Below are 17,357 nucleotides of genomic sequence, written 5' to 3'. Positions count from 1 at the left end.
CCATAGTCTTTCTGTGTCACCTGCAGTAAGACAGATAACAACTTGGTGCCCCAATTTCTCTGTTCCCACAGTAGCTGTAAAAATGCACTTCACAAGGGTATTGTGAGCAGACATTAATTAAAACTGTATGAAGTGATTCAGAGTATTTGGATCAAGGGCACATAAGTGGGATACTTGAAAATAGATCATAGAATTAATGTTGTTACACAATTTGTTGCTACTTCTGTTTAGGGTTTTGATGGTGGTTTGTTTTTTGTTTTTTTGGGTTTTTTTTTGTTTGTTTGTTTTTTTAAATGTTTTCTTTAGCCAATTGCAAATGTGGACCAGGAGACCCTGGCAGAGCTGGTGAAGCCAAGCATTGACTATGTGCGTCATAAAAAATTCAGATCTGGGAACTACCCGTCGTCACTGAGCAACGAGACTGACAGACTGGTTCACTGGTGCCACGGTGCCCCCGGAGTCATCCACATGCTCATGCAAGCTTATAAGGTGAATCATTCTGTGTTCATATAAACCTCTTTCTACAGAGAGACACGTTAAGGTTGTAAAGGCTTGCATTTTACATCTTTCTAGATCTAGGCTTTCAAACCAGAACCCTAGGCTAGGCATCTAAAAATCTCAAAAGAGGTGTAAAGAGGAAATAAGTGGGTAAAATTGCTTCTCAGAGTGCTAGTAGTTACTAGACTTTAGGCTTTCTTGGAGAAGAGCTGTGTAGTTAAGCAATTTTGGTATTGGAGTCCTGGGTGTGGGAACATTGACCTAAATTCTTTGAATTTTTGTCCCAAGAGTTTGAAGAATTATGTTGGCTTTCAAAAGCGTAGGTTCACGTATCTTGCCAGAGAATGTCTTCCATAAATTACTCTGTTATTAAGATATAGCTCTTGAGAACTTAACATCAGAGCAAAGATCCCAGGCCCCTTCTAGGGCATAAATATAACCGCTGAGCTACCACAAGCCTAATGTTCACTCTTATCCAGCCTTAACTAGGTTTGCTCTCTCTCTCCTGTTGTGCACTTCTGATTTGCATGACATTTGAAAGTGTGCCATTTAATTAAACTTATGCAAATTGATTCTTGCTTTTGACAGCCCTCCTTGGCAGATTCCCTGCTTGGCCTCTGGGTGGGCTGATGAAAAGCAGGCTCGGTTTATGGAATAGTTACTCATGCAGCTACCTGAAATATGAACTGTAAATCTCTCACAGCGTTGCTGAACGTCGCAGTAGTCACAGTTGCTTTTTCTTTGGACTGTGGTAGGAGGCTGAATTAACACTACGGACCCCTTCCCACCCTCTCCCCCTCTTCTTTCTCAATGCAATGCTTTTCCTGGCACAAAACGTTTTGCAGGAGATAAGAAGGATAGAACCAAGTTCTCCTTTCTGACCTTTTTTTTTGTTTAAGGTGATGGGGCATATGATGCTTTGCTTTTTATATTCCGCTTTTTGAATCACGGAATTGTCAGAGTTGGAAGGGACCCCTGGAGATCATCTAGTCCAACTCCCCTGCTAAAGCAGGGTTGCCCAGAGCACATCACTCAGGACTGCATCCAGGCGGGTCTTGAAGATCTCCAGAGAAGGGGACTCCACACCCTCCCTGGGCAGCCTCTTCCAGGGCTCTGGCACCCTCACCAGAAAGAAGTTCTTCCTCATATTTGAATGGAACTTCCCATGTTCCAGCTTGTGCCCGTTGCCCCTCATTCCTGTCACTGGGAACCACTGAAAAGAGTCCGGCTCCATCCTCCTCCAACCCACCCTTTAGGTACTTGTAAACATAGACAAGGTCTCCCCTCAGCCTTCTCTTCTCCAGGCTAAAGAGCCCCAGCTCTCTCAGCCTTTCCTCATCAGGGAGATGCTCCAGTCCCTTAATCATCTGTGTTGCCCTACGTTGGACTCTCTCCAGTAGTTCCCTGTCTCTCTTGAACTGGGGAGCCCAGAACTGGACACAGTATTCCAGTTGTGGCCTCACCAGTGCAGAGTAGAGGGGGAGAATGACCTCCCTCAACCTACTGGCCACACTCTTCCCTATGCAGCCCAGGATCCCATTGGCCCTCTTGGCAACAAGGGCACATTGCTGGCTCATGGAAAGTTTGCTGTCCCCAAGGACTCCCAGATCCTTCTCCTCAGTAGTGCTTTCCAGAAGATCCATCCCTAACCTATATTGGTGCCTGGGGTTCTTCTTCCCCAGGTGCAGGACCCTACATTTGCCCTTGTTGAACCTCATTAGGTTCTTCTCTGCCCAGCTCTCCAGCCTGTCCAGGTCATGCTGGATGGCGGCACAAGCCCTCTGGAGTGTCGGCCAGCCCTCCCAGTTTGGTATCATCAGCGAACTTGCTGAGGATACACTCTGTCCCCTCGTCCAGGTCATTGATGAGCATGTTGAACAGGACTGGGCTGAGTATTGACCCCTGGGGGACACCGCTGGTTACAGGCCTCCAACTTGACCCTGCTCCATTAATTCCAACCCTCTGAGTTCTGTCACACAGCCAGCTCTCAATCCACCTCACTGCCCCCTCACCTAGCCCACACTTCCTTAATTTTCTAATGAGGATGTTATGGGAGACAGTGTCAAAAGCCTTGCTGAAGTCAAGGTAGATGACATCTGCTGCTCTCCCCTCATCCAGCCATCCAGTTATAACGTCACAGAAGGCTATCACATTGGTCAAGCATGATTTACCCCTGGTAAACCCGTGTTGACCACTTCCAATAACTTATTCATCTTGAATGTGTTTGGAGATGACATCCAGAACGAGTCTCTCCATTATTTTCCCAGGGACAGAGGTGAGACTAATTGCCCTGTAGTTCCCTGGGTCCTATCGCTTTTGAAGAAGCAATAAGAAAAATGGGAGTTTGTTTTGCTGCCCTGCTTCCATACCAAGCACAGGGACTTACAACAACAGACAGAAGTGTTTGTCCTGGAAATCAAGTGCTGTTGCCAGCCCTTAATTTGAAATGTTACAGCTAAGTAGCTGATAAACCCTGTTCAGAGAGAGGGACTTTCTTTATCAAGCTTGTGGATTTAAGGATCTTGCATGTTAATTGCTTCTATGACCTTATTAAATAGCCTGGCAGGGGATGCTGTCTCTAAAGGACTAAGGCTACAGCAGTGCATCAGTTACCATTTTTAATTGGGTTTTTTTGGGGTCTTTATTAATCTGTAGACTGACTTAGGCAAAGGGGAGCAAAAAAGTAGCCTTATAAAGGTGGAAGTCTGGTGGTCAAGTAAATTATTTGCTTTTGTTTTCTGCTCTCTTGATGGGCTCTCTGTGTCCAAAACGCACTTTAGTTGCAATAAACTTCACAAAATTGGTCCTTTGCCCAAACTGGCTAGTGCTTGTGAGTGTTTACGATAGAAATACTAATCAAGGTAATGGAGTGTTCCTACTTGTACTTGTGAGTGTTCCTACTTGCATAGCCTTGTGCTACGCAAAGAGATATTCTTGTGCATTTTTCACACGGAATTGAAGGCAGATGGTGAGTAACCAGGAAGAATTACTCAGGAAGACCAGGATCTAGCCCTTTAGGCCCAGATTTGATGGCCAGTATTCTGTTCTTACACTTCTTGGAGGTAATTAGTACATTTCTGTATTTCAAATCAAATGATGTTGTGGTTTGGGAACGGAGGGGAGAAGCGAAAAAGACCAGGTACCCTTCAAATAGATTCTAGGTCGTAGACCCAAGGGCCTTGAACTCGGGTTTTTCCTTTGGGGTCCTAATTTCAGAAGCAAAACTCGAGAAGTTCTTTCTCCTTCCATGCAGGGAAAGGAGAAACAACTTAGTAAGAAAAGAAAGGCGAGTCTATGATGAATGGATTATTAAAATTCAAAATAAATTATATATGGAAAAGCTCTCACACCGACAGTGAAACAGAAGGAAGAGATGTACTTTAGTACATTAATACTTCAATTTATATGTGTTTATTCTGTTTTCATTCCACAGACTTTTAAAGAGGATAAATACTTGAAAGATGCGATGGATTGTAGCGATGTCATCTGGCAGAGAGGTTTATTGAGAAAAGGATACGGGATCTGCCATGGTACTGCTGGCAATGGCTACTCCTTCTTGTCTCTCTATAACCTAACTCAGGACAAAAAGTACCTCTACCGAGCTTGCAAGGTGAGCTCTGCAGCATCCTCACAAAATTACTGTTCCCTTTCACGTAACACCCGTGGCAGGAGTAAACTGTGATCAGAGTAGGCTGTTGTGTGCTAGAGCTGGAGCTGGCTAGCTGTGCAGCTGGTGGGACAACAGTGTCCCATCACTTGCTCCCCTTGACTCACCCCTTCGGCTGCGTACGTGGGGCACGCACCGTCTAATACGCAGAGTGAAACGCACAAATGCTCTGAACTAAACACGTGTTCGAAAGAAATTAAGAGCCTGAAAGTCAGTCTGCCTGAACAATAACAGACTAATGGTATGTGGTGCTAATTATTCCATTGAGACATCCACTGTCGCCCTCAGCTCCTCAAGCGATATTGTTTCTAGTCTTCTGTAATTATTTGTTTACAGACTAGTGCCTGTTTGGGGCTTTTAGAGCTCTGAATTGCAGTTATTAAATTGCTCACTTAGATACTTTTTTTTCATTAATACAAATTGCAGAGAAAGACGCACTCAAAATTTTTCCACTGGAATCATCCGGGTTCTGCTGTCAGCTCTGTTAATGCTAGCAGTTACCCCAAGGGGAAGGCTTTCTCAGCCTCTGTTTCCTCATCTCGTAAGGCTTGTGCTTTGTTTGGTTTGTTGGTTGGGGTTTTTTTAGCTTAATTAATGGATATTAGGTTTCGTATTTCATACGTAGCTATTTAGCTACTGCTGATGTGTGAGCCACAGCATCAAGCAGGCATTGGTGTTGGGCTCTCCCCGTCATCCTCCATGCTAGTACATCTTCTGTGGCTCTGTGCAGCTTTCGCAGCTCCTGGTGGTGCTGCATTTCTGGCCCAAGAGAGCCCTGACGTTCTTCCATACTGTTGCGGTTTTGGCCGAATTTACCAAAACCGGACCGACAGATGGCCCTTTCCCCCCTCCTCCCCCCCAAAAAGAGGAGAGAGGAGGAGAAAGAGATAAGGAGATTCAGAAGTTTAGAATGAACTAAACTACTTTAATGAAGAATTAATATTAAAATAAAAATAAAGAAGAAAATAATGAAATAGGTACAGTATATACAAAACCGTATCAAGCTCCCAGGATGACAGTCACGTCACCGGCAGGCACTGGGGAAGTCCCAGACTGGACTCAGTGACGAATGGGAACTGGATTCCAGCTCTGGAGTTAGGAACACATGGATCGGGATCAAAGGCAGATGAACAGACAGAGTCCTCTCTGGACGTCGGCCATCGCAGGAAGGGGCCTGACCCTTTGATCCCTCAGCTTTTATACTGAGCGTGGGGCAGATGGGATGGAATAGCCCAGTTGGTCAGGTTTGGGTCACCTCTCCTGTCCCCTCCTCCCCACCGATGTGACCCCTCTACGTTTTTTCCGTTTCTGACCCTCTAAGGGGGCAAATAATGAAATGGGCTGCCCTTGGTTGTTATGGCAGTAAGTATAAGCAAGGGCCTCTCTGCTCACCATCCCTTGGCGTGGAGCACAAACATTGGGCTGATCATTCTGAGAACGAGCAGTTTTCTCCACAATGTGCCGTTAATTTCAGAGAGTTAGAGGAGGCCTGGCTAGGATATAAAGTTACAGAACAGAAAATTGGTTCGGTTTTACTTCAAACCGGGACACATACCTAGCTAGAGGAAAGCAAGCATATCTGCTTCAAAGCCAAAGAAGGAAGAGACTCAATTACGTACCTGAAATCCCTTTGAGAAGGAAAACGTGGCACAGTGGCCAAAGACTCTTTGCTGGAGGTGCCCAGCAGGTCTGGCAGCGTATTTGCAGCCATTCTGTGTTTTAGCACCTCCAGCATTCACTCAGGCCCTTCAGACTGTTGCAGGGGAAATCTTGGAGCGGGCAGAGGAATTTGCTTGTCTGGCATTCTTGAAATCTTTTCTCTTTGCGCGCAGGGAAGCAAACATGCGGTTACGTTGGTACCTAAAGGCATGTACCTGAGAGAACCAGGTGGCTCCCCTCCCAGGGTGCTTGCTCACACCAAAAACATGAGGCCCAGGGGAAGGAAGCTTGGCCAGGAATCCCAGGAATTATCTCTTGGGAGCCGTGAAACCGTTTCACGAATGAACCAGAAGAGCTTGAAAGGCTGTGGCTCAAAGAGACCCCTGGTTTGTGCTTCTGGCTTTCGGCTTCGCAGCTTTTCTCCGGCATTATCAGACAGGCTCCCAGGAGGCTGAGCCAGTCCTAGCTGGCCTGCCTGTGAGAGGAGAAAGGCGATGTGGCATCCTGGGCTGCAGGCAACAGAGAGCATCTGAGCCCTGGGCCACTCGGTGTTGGGATTAAACCACTGCAGATAGCAAGCGTGGCCAGCCTATGTGACAAATAACGGCAGATGTTTTCCTGCTAGAAGATTTCTTTATTTTTTCCCCTTGGTTTAACAAAGATATTAGCGTGGCTCACTGGATGTGTGAGTTGTGCTGAAGCTGTGAACTTGTAAACGATGGTTGTGCTTCAATAGCCTGAGGTTTTTAAATTGTTTTTTAATCTCTGTTGCACTTCCCAGGCTGGCAGCAGCAATACGGGCTTGTGTGCAATAAGATGGGGATGTTGCAAGAATTGGTTGTGGTTTAGAAACATGCCATAAACATGTTCTGTCTGCACACGTAAAACAAGATTACGTGGAAAACTAAACCTTGGTTTGAAGATTTGTACTCGTGGGGGGGCCCAAAAATGTTTCATCAGTTCTCAGTGACAGTGTGGACCACAATGTTTGTGTTCGTGTGGTTTTTTGCTGGGTTTCCTCAAGACATTCACACACACGCACACACCCCGACCAAGAGAAGAAAAATCCATCCCCCGATAAAGATTTCAACAGAAGAGAGCGGAGGGAAGAAGGGAGGAGATGCCACCCCTTATCCTCCTGTTGAACAGACTGATGGCTCTGGGGGATGCTCACATCCAGGGAGCAGGACGATCCGTTGGCTCACAGGTTGCCCAAATTGCAGGGGGAGCGGGGAGAGACCTCTCAGTTCTTTGCTTTGCAGGAATCTTCGCGCTGCATTTCGAATATCAGTGATTTGCTTCCAAGCACAGAAATGCCAGGGGAACCTGTGGCTCCCTGTGTGCTCTGGGGAACCGTAAAGGAGACATAGATGGTTGCCACGAAATGGATCCGGATGCGGTTCCTAAGTCATGTATGTCCAGTGTAGCTACTCCAGCAGTGCTGGTCAAACACAAGACACTGGTAACTCTTTTTTAATGGTATTCCATCTTCTGCAGCAAAATAGTGATGTCCATAATTGTCATTTTCATAAGGCTTGGGGGAGAGAAAATAAATAAAACTAAATAATGGCAGATAGAGATTTAATCCTTTAAACTGGTGCATGGAAGCGAAAGAAAACCAAAATGCATTTACCAACCCTGACTCCTGAGCGTGTGGATAAATTAAGCAACAAGACAGATAAGAAAGTGATATTACAGAATTAAAAAGTTTTCCCCTTGAAACTTGAACATATCTGTTCTCATAGCATTTCTCATCGACATGTAGAAGGGTTGATTTACAGAAAGCAGAAGTTACGTACAGCCCACCTAATTACATTGTTATGAAACCGAAATTCGTGCTGTGGAAATACGTATCCTAAAACCTAATTGCAGCCTCATCATGGTTGAAGTGGGACGAATTGGTCTCAGACAGTGATTTCTATATCGTGTCTCTGCTTAACGTTATTTTACATTTAGTACCTATTAAAGATACACAGATACTCAAGCCTGCATCAAACAGTCTTAAATGAAAAAAAAAAAAATTAAAAAATAATTTTTTTTTTTTTAATGTTTCCCCCAGTTTGCTGAATGGTGTTTGGAGTATGGTGCACATGGATGTCGTATTCCTGACCGACCCTATTCTCTCTTTGAAGGTAAAGTGATGGTGTTGCAAATGGTATTGTATTACACAGGAAAGACGGGCAACCTTGCAGCTTCGGCTCGTTCTTAGGAGTTGGGAAATCTTTAGTGGGTTCCTCTACTATTAAAAATAGACCCACCTCTTACCACCACCTCTGCCTAAAAGAAAGACAGGGGACACACAAAAATCATAGAATCGTAGAATGATTAGAGTTGGAAGGGACCTTAAAGACCATCCAGTTCCAACCCCCCTGCCATGGGCAGGGACACCTCCCACCAGACCAGGTTGCTCAAAGCCCCATCCAGCCTGGCCTTGAACCCCTCCAGGGATGGGGCATCCACAGCTTCTCTGGGCAACCTGTTCCAGTGTCTCACCACCCTCACAGCAAAGAATTTCTTTATAGTATCTCATCTAAATCTCCCCTCTTTCAGTTTAAACCATTACCCCTCGTCCTATTGCTCTACTCCCTGACGAAGAGTCCCTCCCCATCTCTCCTGTAGCCCCCTTCAGGTACTGGAAGGCTGCTGTAAGGTGTCCCTGGAGCCTTCTCTTCTCCAGGCTGAACAACCCCAGCTCTCTCAGCCTGTCTTCACAGGAGAGGTGCTCCAGCCCTCTGATCATTTTTGTGACCCTCAGCTGGCCCTGCTTCAACAGGTCCATGTCCTTCCTGTGTTGAGGACTCCAAAGCTGGACACAACACTCCAGGTGGGGTCTCACCAGAGCAGAGCAGAGGGACAGAATCACCTCCCTGGACCTGCTGGCCACGCTTCTTTTGATGCAATAGAAATCCATTCAGTATCACAACTTAAACTTTTGATTGCATTTCAGCAGTCTCCAGTGTAAAGCCACTGCCCCTGTCATTCTGAAATAAATATCTGCTGTGGCTGATGCCTCTTTGCTGAAAGCAAACAGAAGTCTGGGCAACAGGTTTTGTCGCCGAGGGCCGGGGCAGAGAGGCAGCTGTGGGTAGGGGGTCTTAAAGTAGTTGCTGGTTTGTCAGAACTAGCCCTTCTCTGCTGCAATACTAAAGCAAGGAAAAGCTGGTTTTAACATGAACCCAAATCACTTGAACAGAAAGGAAACACGGAGTCCTTGGGGGCTTTTCGGTAAGTTCAAAGATGTTCCTAAATACTTTCCTAGAGCTTTGTATTTTTATTTGTTTAATTTCTATTCCTTATCTCATCCTTATGTTTGAGAAACACGGTACCAAGGAATCATAGACCCAAGTAGGATTTAAAGGAGGGCTTCTACTTCATGAACGATGAGCCTAGTGTGCCACCTATCCCAAATACGAGAAATTACAGGGGACTGAATAGGATTATCGTACAAATAAACCCATCCAAGGTGTGAATGCAAGGGGAGAGTAGTTACGTGCACCCCTTCTAAATACAGAGTTATTGTCTTAATGTTTAAGGGAGAAAAGTGTAAGTATTCTTATTCCTGAGAGCTCCCTTGCACGCACTGGTAGAGGGAATCTGTTGTGTTGGAGCTTTGAAGTTTATCCAGAAGGTGAAGTAATGCCAACAATAGGATGACTTGTGCCTTAATGCCAACATACCCCTTTTATTTTAGTTTTTTTTTCAATTTCAGTGATTTATTTTTTTTAAAGAAAAATCTAGGAGTCTCAAATTTGAGACAAAAAAGTCTTGGTTTGGGTTTTTTTTTTTTGTAGCCAAAATTATGTGTGATGTTGTGCAATTCTGTACATACGAGCACACTTTCAGTGCAAGTTGCACGTGCATCTTACAGGATTGTTTTAAGCGTTTCATTTGCATCAGATGCTGTATTTCAGGAAGGTTCCTTTGTTTGTTGATCTGCTTGAGGGTCGGCAGGCTCTACAGAGGGACCTGGACAGGTTGGATCATTGGGCCAAGGCCAATGGGATGAGGTTTAATAAGGCCAAGTGCCAGGTCCTGCATTTCGGTCACAACAACCCCAGGCAACGCTACAGGCTTGGGGCAGAGTGGCTGGAGCTGCCTGGCGGAAAAGGACCTGGGGGTGTTGGTGGCCAGCCGGCTGAACACGAGCCAGCAGTGTGCCCAGGTGGCCAAGGTGGCCAAGAGCATCCTGGCCTGCGTCAGGAACAGCGTGGCCAGCAGGAGTAGGGCAGTGATGGTGCCTCTGTACTGGGCACTGGTGAGGCCTCACCTCGAGTGCTGTGTTCAGTTCTGGGCCCCTCACTACAGGAAGGACATTGAGCTGCTGGAGCGTGTCCAGAGGAGAGCCACCAAGCTGGTGAGGGGTCTGGAGAACAAGTCACATGAGGAGAGGCTGAGGGAACTGGGCATGTTTAGTTTGGAGGAGAGGAGGCTGAGGGGGGACCTCATTGCCCTCTACAACTACCTGAAAGGAGGGTGTAGAGAGGTGGGTGTTGGCCTCTTCTCCCAAGGGAATAATGGCAGGAGCAGAGGAAATGGTCTGAAGTTGGGGCAGGGGAGGTTTAGATTAGATATCAGGAAGAATGACTTTACTGAGGGAGTGGTCAGGCACTGGAACAGCCTGCCCAGGGAGGTGGTGGAGTCGCCATCCCTGGAGGTATTTAAGGAACGTGTAGACATGGCACTTCAGGGCATGCTCTAGTGCCCGAGATTGTTGGGTTGTGTCTGTTTGTGGGTGGGGTTGTGTGTGGTTGTGGGCGTTTGGTTTGGGTTTGGTGTTTGGTGTTCTGGGATTTTTGTTTTTTTTTTTTTTTTTTTTGGTTTGGGTGGGGTTTTGGGGTTTTTTTGTTGGGTTTTTTTTTTGTTGTTGGTTGGACTCGATGATCTCAAAGGTCCCATCCAGCCAAAAATATTCTGTGATTCTGTATGTGCTTAGCTATTCATAAAATAAGATTTTAGCTTGACCATAAAGCTGAGCTTGTGTTTGTGTGCTGCCCTGCTGCCAGGGTGCCTCTGTTGTCTGTCACTCCAAGAGTTAGTGCTGCAGGCTCTGGATGACCTCTTGATGAACAGCAAACAAATGAATCTGTTCATCGCAAGCATCATAAAGTTTCGCCTTTGTTTTTTTAGCCAGTGAAATGAGGAGCAAGAGCTGCTCAAATTCTGAGGGACGTTTCAAGTTGGGATTTGCTTTCTCTTAATGGAAGTAGGATTGAGGTTGTGCAGCTGAAAAGGTGGTGGCAGAGAGATCTTGGTTCTTGTCTTTGATCTTTTCAAGTAAAACTTGGTTTCCTGTGCAAAGTACAGATGGAACAGTATGGACAGCGAGGTGGATTGAAAACTGGCTGAAAGACAGAGCTCAGAGGGTGGTTATTAGGGGCACAGAATCTAGTTGGAGGTCTGTAACAAGTGGAGTCCCCCAGGGGTCAGTACTGGGTCCAGTCCTCTTCTATAAATTCATCAGTGACCTGGATGAAGGGATGGGATGTACCCTCAGCAAGTTTGCTGATGACACAAAACTGGGAGGGGTGGCTGACACACCAGAAGGCTGTGCCACCACACAGTGAGACCTGGACAGGCTGGAGAGTTGGGCAGAGAGGAACCTGATGAAATTCAACAAAGGCAAGTGCAGGGTGCTGCACCTGGGCAGGAATAACCCCCTGCACCAGGACAGGTTGGGGGCTGACCTGCTGGAGAGCAGCTCTGAGGAGAAAGACCTGGGATCCTGGTGGACAACAGGATGGCCGTGAGGCAGCAATGTGCCCTTGTGGCCAAGAAGGCCAATGGCATCCTGGGGGGCATCAGGAAGAGTGTGGCCAGCAGGTGGAGGGAGGTCATCCTCCCCCTCTGCTCTGCCCTGGGGAGGCCCCATCTGGAGCACTGGGTCCAGTTCTGGGCTCCTCAGTTCAAGAAGGACAGGGAACTGCTGGAGAGGGGACAGCAGAGGGCTACAAAGATGATGAGGGGCCTGGAGCATCTCTCTTGGGAGGAAAGGCTGAGGGACTTGGGTCTTTTTAGTCTGGAGAAGAGAAGGCTGAGGGGGGATCTGATCAACGCCTATAAATACTTAAAGGGTGGGTGTCAGGAGGATGGGGCCAGTCTTTTTTCAGTGGTGCCCAGGGACAGGACAAGAGGAAATGGGCACAAACTTGAACATAAGAAGTTCCATCTAAACATGAGGAGGAACTTCTTTCCTGTGAGGGTGGCAGAGCCCTGGAAGAGGCTGCCCAGAGAGGTGGTGGAGTCTCCTTCTCTGGAGACATTCCAGACCCACCTGGACACGTTCCTGTGCAACCTGCTCTGGGTGGACCTGCTTTGGCAGAGGGTTGGACTAGATGATCTCCAGAGGTCCCTTCCAACCCCATATCATTCTGTGATTCTGTGAACTTGCCTTTCTATAAGCCCTAAGTTCACCTGTTGAAAAAAAGATGTAGTGGAGAGGTGTTCAAATAGGCGCTGTTGCCTTTACTGTCAACTGTGATACTTTAATGTCAAAGATGCACAAAGATCTCTTTTCTTGTTATGTTGTAGGCATGGCTGGAGCTATTCATTTCCTCTCAGATATTTCAGTACCGGAGACTTCCCGGTTTCCAGCGTTTGAACTTGGACCTCAAAGGAGGGAAAACAAAGTGGAACAGGACAGCTAAAAGATCATTTTGAAAGGAAACTGATGCCAAAAGAGATGAGACTGCTTAGTGCCTCTGATATTGAACCAACTGGACCCTGAACCGATGGATGGATAAACCCCTTTTCTCACCGCCCCCGCCTCAAAGGACCATGAAGTCATTAGAGCATGAACAGGAGAAGCCACATTTAAGTTCCGTTGAAGTGATACCTTCAGACGTAGGACAAGAGAAGTCAAGTTTTGAACTTTCTCCTGTTGTATTTGTCTTCTTCAGGTCTTTGACATGCTCTGCACGTTTATTGGTGTTGTCTGTTGATTCGAGTCTTTCGTTGTTAGCAAAAAGCTGGTCTCCGTGTGAATCCCTGTCCTGTACCTTGGCGCATGACTCACAACAGCGGTGTTGCTTTCTGCAGCGCGGTTACCCGCCGAGTCCCACCTTACGCCAGAGAGTTCGCTGCAGGACACTGCCCAGCTTCACTGGTGAGCTGGCGACTTTAAAAAGAGGTGAAAAACGTTTATATGTTCATATTTTTCTGCATTTTTCTCCATAGTCCCTAGAAGCTAAGGTGACGGAGATGGGCATTTTTCGGTGAAGAGCTATGAGCCCATCTCAGTTTTCAGAAACTTAGCAGGTTGGAAGGAGCCTGACTTGTCTTTTTGCTGCTGTTGTGGGAGGTTTTTTTGGAAAGCCCTTTGATACCTGCACCTGGTAAGCGTGATAGGCACTTACGGCAGGGGTGGAGATGCTTGTCCCCGCCTCTGCAAAGCCCCATCCCACGGCATGAGCTTAACGAACTGAAGATGGAGTCACCCCTACGAACCTCCCGCTGCTGCCAAGAGCAGAGCAGGGTCGGTGTAACTGTGCTTTTCTCCTCTCCCGTACCTGGATTTGTAATAAAGCTGTCCTGCAGCATCTGGGGGGGGGGGGGAGGGGGGGGGCGCCAGGGCGGTTTGTCGGGCTGGTAACTCGGGGTGACTGTTGCTTCCGACCCGACCCAAGGTGGTGATTTGTTCTGGTCCCTTCCCTCCCTCTCCTCGCCCTGCTGCATTTAGCACATACAGTGTGATAGGAGTCACAAAATACCAGTTGCTTCTGGAGGCTGCAGAAGACTAATGAGCAACATGAAACCGTTGCTAGAGGCCGTAACGTGGATTCCATCTTAAAAATCCAAACGGAAAAAGCCCTTTGCCCTTAGTTTTAACTGTCCTGCTAGCGCTTTGCTTCCCCCTTGTAGTGTGGTGGGGTTGGGAAATACTAGACCTGCCTCCAGGTCATCCCGAGTATCGGAGCTCTTGGTTTGGGAGGAGAAGTGGGACATGCCGTGGGACACTTCCAGCAGGCTTACGTGTTCCAGACAGCGCGTACCCTTCCTGCTTGGGAAAGGTGAGTTAAGTGTAGCGCCCACTCACTGCCTTGGGCTCTGTTGTCATCCTTCCCCCAGCTCTCCCTCTGCTTTCTCATTCCGGGTGCTTATTTTAATTGATACCTTCTATCGGGTACAGGTGTGAGGGATGGCAGAGACTTTGACCCTTCAGGCGTGCGTGGGGATATACGTGACCCGCGGGCCATCTGCTGAGCCCCAGTGTTTGAGGTTTGGAGATGCATTGTTGCTCCTGCATAAATCTCTGAACGGTGGCGGGTGACTTCCTTGAACTTTTATGGCTGCTGTTGCCAAATCCGTTGGGATGTTAATCATCTCCACACCCGGTTTTGCTGGGCAAGAGCAGGGACAACTTAATGTCGCAGTGTAGCTCCTCTGCTGGTTTGTCAGGTAGGACTGAAACACAGAAGACTTTTCCATCCCTCTGGCAAAGGGGAGAAGATGAGTTGGGGGGCACCAAACCCAGCCGGCGACGAGGGAAAATGCTGGAAGGCAGTGGGACTGAGGGAAGCGGTCTGGGAAGCGGCTGGGGTGGAACAAACGGGAGCAGAGCAGCAGAAAGCGGAGGCATCAGTGAGGAAGGGGAAAAGGCAATGCGTAGAATGGACCAGTAGAGGCCATCTCAAATGAGATGTTCCTCCCTGGCAAGCACGCTAAGGTCTAATTCTGTGTTCGTTTCTTCAGCCTGTGGAAGATCCTGCCCGTAAATAAGCCAGGGAGGAAACGGGCCCGGAGTGAAGTCTCTCAGAACTCCTAGCAAAGGAGGTAGACACCAGCCCTGATCCTGTTTCACGTCACCCCTACCCCTTCTTTCCTTCCCCTCCGCTGGGACTGCAGAGCACGTGGGGTGGGGTAACAGGGAAGGGGCTTGCCAGGTCCTCAGGAGTCGCCCGCAAACACAGAGCAGAAGCCACGGGCTTTCCCAGCAGATCCCAAGCATGTGGTGGGGTCGACAGGCAGGTATTTTCATTGGGTTATTCCGTACGTAGGTTGGCGCCTTGGCTGCTGAGCGTGGAACGGCACCTGGGGGGAAGCGATTTGGGCTGGCTGGAGCCCAAGGGGAATGAAAACTTGCCGGTTTTAAAAAAAATATATAGGTGTGTACACGCTTAGAATGGTTTAACACTGAGCAGATCTCCGAGGTGCTTGAGTGCATCCGTGGAAATAATGAGCAAGTCAGCTTCCAGCTCCTTCTGTACCCTGGGAAGCCTTCTGCTGCGGTGGGGCCCGGCACCGTCTTTCTCCGCAGAATCCTCTCGGAATTGAGAAAGGCTGGAAACTTAACGTTACCAAGTCGGGAACCGACTTCATCTTCCCGATGTGACTTCCCCCGTGGCTCCTCCTTTCTGTCAGTCCCGGCGCTGTCATCTCTAGGTGGCCCAATAAGAAAGGTGAAAAAAAAAAACAAAACAAACTCGCATTTTTCACCAAGGCGTTGTTTCCAGAAATCACATCGAACTAAAAATGTGGAAAACGTCTTAATATTCCCTGGTTTGCTTTGTCTGTGTGTAATAATAGTCCATCTGTTGCAAAAAGCAGTAGTGTTAAAAATGGAGATTGCTCTTTGGGCAGAAAAAGAGGCAAAAAAAAAAAAAAAAAACCAAACCAAAACCCAATGCTGATGTTTTGTTCTTTGGCTTTATTAGTAAAGATCGAGCTGTGTGGTGGTAATTCCTCTGAGTCTTTTTGGTTTTGCTGTGCTTCTCCTTTCTCTCCAGCGCTCTCCAGCTTTCCCACCGATCCCACTGCTGAACCACCTCCCGCTCCCAGAGTCCTGCAGGATGAAACGCGTGCCCGAGTGTGGGCAAATGGTGTGGGTTTTTTTTTTTTTAAACCTTCAGCTTTTACCGGCATTGAAGACTTCTTTACCGCTGCTTCTCAGGGCTCGGTGTTGGGACCATTTCTGTTTAACATCTTCATTGACGATCTTGATAAGGACATAGGGTGTATCATCTGTGAGTTCGCAGATGACACCAAGTTAAGCGGGAGCATTGACCTGCACGTGGACAGGGAGGCTCTACAGAGAGACTGAGATAGGTTGGATGGATGGGCCAACATTAATGGTATGAGCTTCAACAAGACCAAGTGCCAGGTCCTGCACTTGGGCCACACCAACCCCACGCATCGGTACAGGCCTGGGGAAGTGTGGCTGGAGCTGCCTGGCGGAAAAGGACCTGGTGGCTCTGATTGACAAGCGGCTGAATATGAGCCGGCAGTGTGCCCAGGTGGCCAAGAAAGCCAACGGCATCCTGGCTTGTATTAGAAATAGCGTGACCAGCAGAAGTAGGGAGGTGATTGTGCCCCTGTACTCAGCACTGGTGAGGCCACACCTGGAGTATCGTGTCCAGTTTTGGGCACCTCAATCCAAGAGAGATATGGAGGTGCTGGAGCGGGTGCAGAGGAGGGCAACGAAGCTGGTGAAGGACCTGGAGAATAAATCATACGAAGAGCGGTTGAAGGAGCTGGGACTGTTTAGTATGAGGAAGAGGAGGCTGAGGGGAGACCTCATCACTCTCTACAACTACTTGAAAGGACACTGTAGAGAGGTTGGTGCTGGTCTCTTCTCACAAGCAAATAGCGATAGAACAAGAGGGAATGGATTCAAGCTGCAACAGGGTAGGTTTAGACTGGACATTAGGAAGAAATTCTTCACAATAAGAGTGATCAGACCCTGGAACAGGCTGCCCAGGGAGGGGGTTGAGTCACCATCCTTGGATGAGTTTAAGAGTCGCTTAGATGCGGTGCTGGGGGATATGGTGTAGGGGAGAACTTTGTGGAATAGGGAAGATGGTTGGACTCGATGATCCCAAGGGTCTTTTCCAACCTGAATGATTCTTCCCAGGTGATTATTTTTTTTTTTTTTTTTAGTATAGGTTGCTTAGTGCAAAGCCTTGCGTTCCTGTCTGGTCCCATCGGTCCTGCTGAACAGTTTGCAGCTGAAGCCTTAAAGCTTGATTTAAAGACACATACACAAATTTCCTCTGTCCCACTGACAAACATCTGTTTTCCAGCTTTGAGAAATCTTCATGTTTTAGGCTTTAACAGAAGAAAACTTCAAGTATTCTGCAAGCGAGGAGCAGTATTTCTGTTTCACAAAGCCCCATGTGCCACTCGTGGCCTTCTGCCACCGAGAGCAACTGTTGCCTTTTTGAATTAATAGCATTATTTTTGGTAGAGACCTGAAGAAAATCTATATAAATTTATTTTTCTTCCTCTCATCGAAGCTGTAATGAGATAAATACATGGGGGCTTCTCTTGCACAATAGCTCTCAACCACCAAAGTGCTGTTGTCTGTAAGTAACCTCAGAATCGGGTGGGATAGAAAAGTGGGAAGAAGCGTGTCAGGTAAGAGCTCTGCCCGAGCCCTGTCCCATCAGCTGATGAATCACAGAACGATATGGGATTTGGAAGGGACCTCTGGAGATCATCTAGTCCAACTTCCCCCGCCAAAGCAGGTCCGCCCAGAGCAGGTTGCACAGGAACATGTCCAGGTGGGTTTGGAATGTCTCCAGAGAAGGAGACTCCACCA

At 47.6% G+C, this 17,357-nt stretch overlaps 1 protein-coding gene across 1 annotated transcript in view; it reads left to right on the top strand.

Annotated features, from left to right (window-relative positions):
• LANCL2 (LanC like glutathione S-transferase 2) overlaps window positions 1-15,497 on the top strand; it is a 43,796-nt gene extending 28,299 nt beyond the window's left edge. The window contains exons 6-9 of the mRNA XM_074146262.1: window positions 307-489; window positions 3,932-4,108; window positions 7,884-7,956; window positions 12,353-15,497. Coding sequence (XP_074002363.1) covers window positions 307-489; window positions 3,932-4,108; window positions 7,884-7,956; window positions 12,353-12,468 — 549 coding nt within the window. The 3' untranslated portion in view covers window positions 12,469-15,497. The remainder of the gene's footprint in view (window positions 1-306; window positions 490-3,931; window positions 4,109-7,883; window positions 7,957-12,352) is intronic.
• The last annotated feature ends 1,860 nt before the right edge of the window (window positions 15,498-17,357 follow it).

Source organism: Numenius arquata, chromosome 4 (assembly GCF_964106895.1).
Source record: "Numenius arquata chromosome 4, bNumArq3.hap1.1, whole genome shotgun sequence".
NCBI classification, from domain to species: domain Eukaryota; kingdom Metazoa; phylum Chordata; class Aves; order Charadriiformes; family Scolopacidae; genus Numenius; species Numenius arquata.
This window is presented reverse-complemented; position numbering and strand designations above follow the sequence as displayed.